Consider the following 9,116-nt stretch of genomic DNA (forward strand, 5'->3'; position numbering starts at 1 on the left):
GCTCCTCCTACTCCATTATTCGTGGACCTCTTCACAGGAGAGACTGCCTTTCGGGGACCCCCTCCTCCCTGTAGAGAACCAGTGCTGGAGAGGGAATTGCCATCATATCGAAGGCTCTGGCCATTGTAGAAACTGGGCTTTGCTTGCGGGTCAGGAAATGGGAGTTCTGAGTCCCAGCCTTTGGCTACAGCCACTAGACACACTTCCTTCCTGGAGCTTAGACATCGAACCATTGCTCCTGGTCTACTCCCTAGACAATGCTCTTTTCCAGGGCTGGAAATAGAGCCCAGGAGTTCTGACACCCAGTCCCTTACTCTAACCATGTGACACACTGCCTCTGGAATAATCAAACTGCCCTACACCCTTCCAGCAGCCGACCCCAAGGACTGTTCTGCCCTAGCATGCTGCAGACCCCACTCCCTCTGTCTGCTCTTGCTGGAATTTGAGTCCTCTCCATGTACAACCCTGTTCCTAACTGCCGTGGCTGTGGGCTTCCTGGGAGAGGGGGCCAGGTGTCATCGCCATGCGGGAAGGAGGAGGTGGGGACTAGCGCAAGGGAGGAAAGCTGCATGGAGACAGAGGCCCAGATCTGAGTTTTATTTGTTCGTGAAGGATTAGGTGCTGTCGCCGCAGAGTTTGGGTGGAAGCTCCCTGAATGATCGATCCCAGGCTGGTAGCAAGTTTGGCCTCCGTGTGGCTCCCAGGGGCTGGGTCGCTCCTCACAAGCCAAGCAGTGCTGCGCGTGGGTGTCAGCATGTGCTCCGGTGAGGCTCACAGCAGGATTAAGGCACATCATTGGGGCTGTGATAGGGCTGAAGTAGCCGGGGGTGCTACAGGTCAGGATTGAGGTGTGCAGGACAGGATTGGGGGCACTGGCAGAGCTGGGTGGGGGCAGGGCTGGAGTCACGGGGGGGCTGAAGGGCAGGATTGGGGGCACTGGCAGAGCTGGAGTAGCAGGGGCGCTGCAGGGCAGGAGCAGGGGCATTGACACAGCTATGGAGCTAGGATTTGCAGGACGGGTTTGCACTAGAATGTGCAGCTGGGGAACCTGCCCTCAATACCCCCAGTCTCACCCCATGCTAGTGGCCAGGCAGCTTCGATAAACCTTTCAAATCTAATCATTTTAAAAAGAAGGAAAAGGAGCAAGCACCTAACTGCCAGGAGGGCACCTCTGGCTTCGTGGCCACCATTTGCTAACCCCCCAGTGTGCTGCGATTGTCTGAGATCGGGAAGGAGCCATCAATTAAGTACCCGCTCTAGTGAGAGAAAGAAGCTGTGGGCCCCAGATCCTCCACAGGAGGTGTGCACCAAAGAGCCAGCCATGTGCCTGACAGATCGCGCACTGGAGGTCTGGGGAAGAAAAGAGGCCACTCGTCACTCCAGGCTCTTCAGGAAGTCCAGCAGGCCCAGGTGCCACTCCTCCGGCTTGTCCAGGTAACAGGCATGTCCTGCTCCTTTCAGCAGGAGCACCTTGTGATTGGGGAGGTTCTTGAGGTTGTTCAGGCTTATTTCCCCGAGCTGGGTGTCCTGGTCCCCATACACAATCAGCGTGGGGGTCTAGCAGGAGGGGACACAAGGCACAAGAGCTCAGACAGTGGGTACGGGCGTACTGCTTGCTTTGATCACCAGGGCCAGTGGCACAAGAGGGAGGCTAGAACCTGGCAACTCTGGGAGAGTGTATCCCTGCCTGGGAGCTTCACTGGTTCTGAGCATTGCTTCGTGCCCCCCGTGGGTCTGGGAATTTCCTCTCGAATTGAGTTGTTGGGAATGATCCCTTTCTAGGAACCAGCTCCTCAAAGACAATTGGGTGCTTAACTCTCACGGAAATCAGGGCATCTGCTGACCCCCAGCATTCAGACCAACGCTGGAGATGGGGAGCTGGAGCCTTAAGGGGCTGCTGTCCAGAGTCAGGTGAGATGTCAAAAATGGCAAATCATGAAGCTAAAAACCAAGGTGTGTGTTGGAGGGGGATAGAACTGGAGGCTAAAAGCAGGGATGGGCAAAGGTTCAAAGGCTCGGTGCTTGGGCGAGGGTCATGTGATCTGGATGTGCCATGGATGTTTTAAATCTGGAAGAATAGGACACATTTTCTTCGGACTATTTGTTGTATTCCTTCACCCACATGCCCAGGCCCCAGACTGTCAGCTGGTGCAAACGGGCCATAACCATAGGGTATGTGACCCAAGGAATTCCCACAGGGTCTGGGAATCCTCCAGCCCTGCATGGTTGCCATGACAGCCCTCCCACCATCCTGGCTTTCGGAGAAGGGGATGAAAAGGAGGGTCCCGGCGCTCAATCCTGAGTGCCAGAACTGCCCTGAGAGGCTGTTGGCAGAGCAGCCCTGCTCTGTTACCCTGTGCACTGGCCCAGTTGCTGGCTAGCCCAGGATAAAGATGCAGGGGAGGCGTAAAGATAGCATTGTCACTTTGACTCCCCTCCGCCTGCTTGGATGCTGCTTAGGATCTGGTCCCACTGCACAGAGCCCAAGAGAATAGAAACATTCAAACTAATATACTGAAAACCAGCAGCTAAAACGCCCTCTCTGTGCATAAAAATGTCCCTCCCAGCCCTGCACTTCCCAGGGCTGCACGCAAGGACAGGGTTTCCCAGGGGGGAGCTGGGAGCGACCCATTGCCAGTGGGCTCAGGCTCCCTTTTTTAGCCCTGCAGAATTCAGACCCTACCCCCGGATCACGGGTGCAGGGCTGAGGATGGCTCTTACAGCAGGGTTATTTTAGGAGGAGGGGATACAAGTTCCACACTGGGGGAAAAAGAAGGAACATTTTCTCCAGCAGGTTGATTTTAAAAAAATAAAGGGGGGGCGGGTGGGAATGGTTGAAACTGGTGGGGGCTGGAGCATTAGAACAAGGGCAAACGAGAGGGATCAGTGAGCACAGGGTGAGGGAGGTGGTGAAAGGGGCCTGGGAAATGCAGATTGTCCCACGGGTCTGCCAGCTAGTGGAGGGGCTCAGGTCACAAGGGTGTAACACCACTGTGTGAGGTGGGGCTACACCAGGAATGGATGTGGCCCAGCATAAAACTGTGCAGGGCAGCACCTAGGCCTTGAGTCATAAGGCCAGGCTACAGGTGCTGGTTTCTGTCACGCTGATTGTGCTACACGGAGTGCTTTGTCCTGATGGAGCTTGAGTATTACTGCTGGACATTCCCTTTAGTGGGGGCTTGGATTCGGATTCTCCGGTTCCCCCACTGCTCTGTTACACGTCTGCAACCTCGATTCCCTTCACCCACTTCCCGGTGTCTGCCCAGTGCCTTAGCTCTTCCACCCCATCCCCCAGCCTAGTGTTCTCTGCCCCTGCCTGGACACCGGAGTCCCCAACGACAGAGACTTGCCCCTTCCCTGCCAGTCCAGGGGCTGTACCTTTATGCTGGTGTACTGCGTGGCGGGGAACTTCTCGGTGCAGATGGGCGCCACCGGCACGTAGGCCTGGACCAGCTGGCTGTGCTGGAAGAGGAATGGGAGCGAATACATCCCGCTGAGGGATGGGCTGATCACAACCACCTGGCCCAGCTGCAGGGCCTCACAGACAGCCTTCAGGAAACCCCCAGGGGCAGGCTGCCCAACAGGAGCCGGAGCTGTCGCCTCCTTGGAATGGCCAAGCCCTGGACCACGTGAGACAAAACCCCTCTGTGTTACGGATATTGCTGGCAGGCCCCTCGCGAGAAATCTGCAGTCCTGGTGCATCACGTTCACTGGGGCCCTACCCCTTCCCAATTCACACCCCCCACATCACCCCAGTTACAGACTTGGGGGGGGGCAGATTCCCCCCCCCATCAGCCCTGGTCCCCAGACAGACAAAAACAGTATAGAGGTGGGCAGGGAGATGGCAATAGTCTGGCCCCTAGTGTCACAACAGGGTCATTCCTCAGCTTTCACTGACAGTATGATTCAGAAAAGGTGCAGGGAGCTACGGAGGGGGCTGGGAGCCAGAACACCTGGGTTCTGCTCCACAGGCCGTGAGAAAATGGCATCTGCTAGTTAAAGGGAAGGACCTGAGTGAGAACACCTGGGTTCTAGTCTCAGTTATGCTGTTGACTCCTGGTATATGTGTGGGTCAGGCATGAAACCTCTCCAAGCCTCAGTTTCCCCATCTGATCCCATATCACAGGGGAGTTACGGGGTATAGGGAATGCTCGTGAAAGCTCTCAGGGGGAGATGCTAGAGCCATGCACAGCGTGAGTGCTCCTATGATGGGACGTTCCTCGCCCGAGGAGCTTATGCCACCCCGGCACCTGAGGGCTGTTCTCCCACCCAGCCCCACCCATGGGGCTGTGCATTGACGGGATTCCTCCAGTGGCCGAGCAGCTGTACCTGGCAGATCGATGGCCACAGCGCGGTAGCCAGCATCCGCCAGCTTAGACAGCGTCTGCAGGTTGAGCCAGGTCTCAGATGAAAAGCGAATGCCGTGGAGCAGCAGGACAGACAGCTTGGGGGCCTGCTGGGCCGGATTGGCCTGCCGGTAGAACAGGGTTTGCCCATCCACCGTGATGGTGCCCACCGTCACCTGCGGGGTGGCCATGGCCTCCCTGTTCGTGCTTTCAAGCAGTCCTGAAAGAGACGGGAACCTGGGCTGAGCCCTGTGCCCCCCCAGAATGGACTCTGGGCACAGTCCCTGATCTAGGCACAAAGGACCCTATTTACTTAGCTCTTCACTGCCTCATCTCAATGCTAGTGGGTGGACAGTATAACACTGGGGGTTGCTGTCCATTCACTGGGATGGCCTCATCAGGTACGCGGGGGTGGGGGGGATGGTACACTTGGAAACTTTGTTTTTGGAGGGGGGATGAATAGGGGATCACAGGGGAATGGGAGAGCAAGTAGCAGTGGGGCAGGCCAGTAGCGACCCAGGAACAGACTGGGCGTGTCTGGGCAGATATTTAGAGAGAAGACCTATTATCTGATCCAATACCAGTTGGCTAATGAAAGTAAGTGAATGCACTCTTCACCCTTCTACAAAACTGCAATCAGTGGGGCTTCAATCAAATTGACAAGTTAGGATATTCACAGCTGATTTGTGGCAATACTTAGAAGGTAGTATACTGTTCACTGGTGGAACTTACTGCTCCAGGAGCCCAGCAGGTTTTCACAGAGGATCAGACATGTACAATGACAGTGAGATCACGCATTGTTCCCTTAGAAAAGGATACTTGTGGCACCTTAGAGAGCTTATGCTCAAATAAATCGGTTAGTCTCTAAGGTACTCCTTTTTTTTTTTTTTTTTTTTTTTTGCAAATACAGACTAACACAGCTGCTACTCTGAAACCTGTTCCATTAGAGAGAGGGTTTTTAACGAATCCTCCTGAGCCAGGGCATGACCTGCTCAGTGAGCAGGTTCAGGAAGAAACAGCTGTGGAGGGCCCCGGGGCCAACCCTGCAGGGGCGGGGGGCCCCATGGCTAAGGCTGCAGGGGGGGCGGGGTTGGCCCCAGAGGGCGGGGGGCCCCATGGCTAAGGCTGCAGGGTTGGCCCCAGAAGGCAGGGTTGGCACCGTGGCTAAGGCTGCGGGGTGGCCCCAGAAGGCAGGGTTGGCTCCGTGGCTAAGGCTGCGGGGGGGGTTGGCCCCAGAAGGCGGGGTTGGCCCCATGGCTAAGGCTGCGGCCCCAGAGGGCGGGGCGGAGTTGGCCCCAGAGGGCGGGGGGGCCCGTGGCTAAGGCTCGGGAGGGGGCGGGTGTTGGCCCCAGAGGGCGGGGGGCCCCGTGGCTAAGGCTGGGGAGGGGGCGGGGTTGGCCCCAGAGGGCGGGGGGCCCCGTGGCTAAGGCTGGGGAGGGGGCGGGGTTGGCCCCAGAGGGCGGGGTTGGCCCGTGGCTAAGGCTGGGGAGGGGGCGGGGTTGGCCCCAGAGGGCGGGGGGCCCCGTGGCTAAGGCTGGGGAGGGGGCGGGGTTGGCCCCAGAGGGCGGGGGGCCCCGTGGCTAAGGCTGGGGAGGGGGGGGGGTTGGCCCCAGAGGGCGGGGGGCCCCGTGGCTAAGGCTGGGGAGGGGGCGGGGTTGGCCCCAGAGGGCGGGGGGCCCCGTGGCTAAGGCTGGGGAGGGGGCGGGGTTGGCCCCAGAGGGCGGGGGGCCCCGTGGCTAAGGCTGCGGGGGGCGGGGTTGGCCCCGTGGCTAAGGCTGGGGAGGGGGCCCCGTGGCTAAGGCTCGGGAGGGGGCGGGGTTGGCCCCAGAGGGCGGGGGGGCCCGTGGCTAAGGCTCGGGAGGGGGCGGGGTTGGCCCCAGAGGGCGGGGTGGCCCCGTGGCTAAGGCTGGGGAGGGGGCGGGGTTGGCCCCAGAGGGCGGGGTTGGCCCCGTAGCTAAGGCTGGGGAGGGGGCGGGGTTGGCCCAGAGGGCGGGGGGCCCCGTGGCTAAGGCTGCGGGGGGCGGGGTTGGCCCCGTGGCTAAGGCTGGGGAGGGGGCGGGGTTGGCCCCAGAGGCGGGGGCCCCGTGGCTAAGGCTGGGGGGGGGGGGTTGGCCCCAGAGGGCGGGGGGCCCCGTGGCTAAGGCTGGGGAGGGGGCGGGGTTGGCCCCAGAGGGCGGGGGGGCCCCGTGGCTAAGGCTGGGAGGGGGCGGGGTTGGCCCCAGAGGGCGGGTTGGCCGTGGCTAAGGCTGGGGAGGGGCGGGGGTTGGCCCCAGAGGGCGGGGTTGGCCCGTGGCTTAGGCTGGGGAGGGGGCGGGGTTGGCCCCAGAGGGCGGGGTTGGCCCCGTAGCTAAGGCTGGGGGAGGGGCGGGGTTGGCCCCAGAGGGCGGGGGGCCCCGTGGCTAAGGCTGCGGGGGGGGGGGTTGGCCCCAGAGGGCGGGGGCCCGTGGCTAAGGCTGGGGAGGGGGCGGGGTTGGCCCCAGAGGGCGGGGGGCCCCGTGGCTAAGGCTGGGGAGGGGGCGGGGTTGGCCCCAGAGGGCGGGGGGCCCCCGTGGCTAAGGCTGGGGAGGGGGCGGGGTTGGCCCCAGAGGGCGGGGTTGGCCCGTGGCTAAGGCTGGGGAGGGGGCGGGGTTGGCCCCAGAGGGGCGGGGGTTGGCCCGTGGCTAAGGCTGGGGAGGGGGCGGGGTTGGCCCCAGAGGGCGGGGGGCCCCCGTGGCTAAGGCTGGGGAGGGGGCGGGGTTGGCCCCAGAGGGCGGGGGGCCCCGTGGCTAAGGCTGGGGAGGGGGGGGGTTGGCCCCAGAGGGCGGGGGGCCCCGTGGCTAAGGCTGGGGAGGGGCGGGGTTGGCCCCAGAGGGCGGGGGGCCCCGTGGCTAAGGCTGGGGAGGGGGGGGGGTTGGCCCCAGAGGGCGGGGGGCCCCGTGGCTAAGGCTGGGGAGGGGGCGGGGGTTGGCCCCAGAGGGCGGGGGGCCCGTGGCTAAGGCTGCGGGGGGCGGGGTTGGCCCCGTGGCTAAGGCTGGGGAGGGGGCCCCGTGGCTAAGGCTCGGGAGGGGGCGGGGTTGGCCCCAGAGGGCGGGGGGGGCCCCGTGGCTAAGGCTGGGGAGGGGGCGGGGTTGGCCCCAGAGGGCGGGGTTGGCCCCGTGGCTAAGGCTGGGGAGGGGGCGGGGTTGGCCCAGAGGGCGGGGGGGCCCGTGGCTAAGGCTGCGGGGGGCGGGGTTGGCCCCGTGGCTAAGGCTGGGGAGGGGGCGGGGTTGGCCCCAGAGGGCGGGGGGCTCCGTGGCTAAGGCTGGGGGGGGGGTTGGCCCCAGAGGGCGGGGGGGCCCCATGGCTAAGGCTGGGGAGGGGGCGGGGTTGGCCCCAGAGGGCGGGGGGCCCCGTGGCTAAGGCTGGGGAGGGGGCGGGGTTGGCCCAGAGGGCGGGGGGCCCCGTGGCTAAGGCTGGGGAGGGGGCGGGGTTGGCCCCAGAGGGCGGGGTTGGCCCCGTGGCTAAGGCTGGGGAGGGGGCTGGGTTGGCCCCAGAGGGCGGGGTTGGCCCCGTAGCTAAGGCTGGGGAGGGGGCGGGGTTGGCCCAGAGGGCGGGGGGCCCCGTGGCTAAGGCTGCGGGGGGCGGGGTTGGCCCCGTGGCTAAGGCTGGGGAGGGGGCCCCGTGGCTAAGGCTCGGGAGGGGGCGGGGTTGGCCCAGAGGGCGGGGGGCCCCGTGGCTAAGGCTCGGAGGGGGCGGGGTTGGCCCCAGAGGGCGGGGTTGGCCCCGTGGCTAAGGCTGGGGAGGGGGCGGGGTTGGCCCCAGAGGGCGGGGGGCCCCGTGGCTAAGGCTGGGGAGGGGGCGGGGTTGGCCCAGAGGGCGGGGGGCCCCGTGGCTAAGGCTGCGGGGGGCGGGGCTGGCCCCAGAGGGCGGGGGGCCCCGTGGCTAAGGCTGCGGGGGGCGGGGTTGGCCCCGTGGCTAGGCTGGGGAGGGGGCGGGGTTGGCCCCAGAGGGCGGGGGGGCCCCGTGGCTAAGGCTCGGGAGGGGGCGGGGTTGGCCCCAGAGGGCGGGGGGCCCCGTGGCTAAGGCTCGGGAGGGGCGGGGTTGGCCCCCAGAGGGCGGGGTTGGCCCCGTGGCTAAGGCTGGGGAGGGGGCGGGGTTGGCCCCAGAGGCGGGGTTGGGCCCCGTGGCTAAGGCTGGGGAGGGGGCGGGGTTGGCCCAGAGGGCGGGGGGCCCCGTGGCTAAGGCTGCGGGGGGCGGGGTTGGCCCCGTGGCTAAGGCTGGGGAGGGGGCGGGGTTGGCCCCAGAGGGCGGGGGGCTCCGTGGCTAAGGCTGGGGGGGGGGGGTTGGCCCCAGAGGGCGGGGGGCCCCGTGGCTAAGGCTGGGGAGGGGGCGGGGTTGGCCCCAGAGGGCGGGGGGCCCCGTGGCTAAGGCTGGGGAGGGGGCGGGGTTGGCCCCAGAGGGCGGGGGGCCCCGTGGCTAAGGCTGGGGAGGGGGCGGGGGTTGGCCCCAGAGGGCGGGGGGCCCCGTGGCTAAGGCTGGGGAGGGGCGGGGTTGGCCCCGAGGGCGGGGTTGGCCCCGTGGCTAAGGCTGGGGAGGGGGCGGGGTTGGCCCCAGAGGGCGGGGTTGGCCCCGTAGCTAAGGCTGGGGAGGGGGCGGGGTTGGCCCAGAGGGCGGGGGGCCCCGTGGCTAAGGGCTGCGGGGGGGCGGGGTTGGCCCCGTGGCCCTAAGGCTGGGAGGGGGCCGGGGTTGGCCCCAGAGGGCGGGGGGCCCCGTGGCTAAGGCTGGGGAGGGGCGGACTCTGAGATAGCGCGT

The 9,116-nt window shown here is 65.2% G+C and overlaps 2 protein-coding genes across 4 annotated transcripts in view; one reads left to right on the top strand and one right to left on the bottom strand.

Moving 5' to 3' along the window:
- The window catches only part of ACY1 (aminoacylase 1), a 455,667-nt gene that overhangs the window by 388,957 nt on the left and 57,594 nt on the right, over window positions 1–9,116 (top strand). The window lies entirely within an intron of this gene.
- The window catches only part of ABHD14B (abhydrolase domain containing 14B), a 15,404-nt gene continuing 6,870 nt past the window's right edge, over window positions 583–9,116 (bottom strand). Inside the window, exons 1-4 of one of the 2 annotated variants that reach the window (XM_073352521.1) lie at window positions 5,079–5,618; window positions 4,330–4,566; window positions 3,379–3,620; window positions 583–1,557 (exon numbers count right to left, since the gene is read on the bottom strand). In XM_073352521.1, the coding sequence (XP_073208622.1) occupies window positions 1,375–1,557; window positions 3,379–3,620; window positions 4,330–4,537 (633 nt within the window). In that variant the 5' untranslated portion in view covers window positions 4,538–4,566; window positions 5,079–5,618 and the 3' untranslated portion in view covers window positions 583–1,374. Of the gene's footprint in view, window positions 1,558–3,378; window positions 3,621–4,329; window positions 4,567–5,078; window positions 5,619–9,116 lie in introns of those variants that run through there. The other variant, XM_073352520.1, reaches the window with a different exon arrangement.

Source organism: Lepidochelys kempii, chromosome 7 (genome assembly GCF_965140265.1).
Source record: "Lepidochelys kempii isolate rLepKem1 chromosome 7, rLepKem1.hap2, whole genome shotgun sequence".
In the NCBI taxonomy this organism is placed as follows: Eukaryota; Metazoa; Chordata; order Testudines; family Cheloniidae; genus Lepidochelys; species Lepidochelys kempii.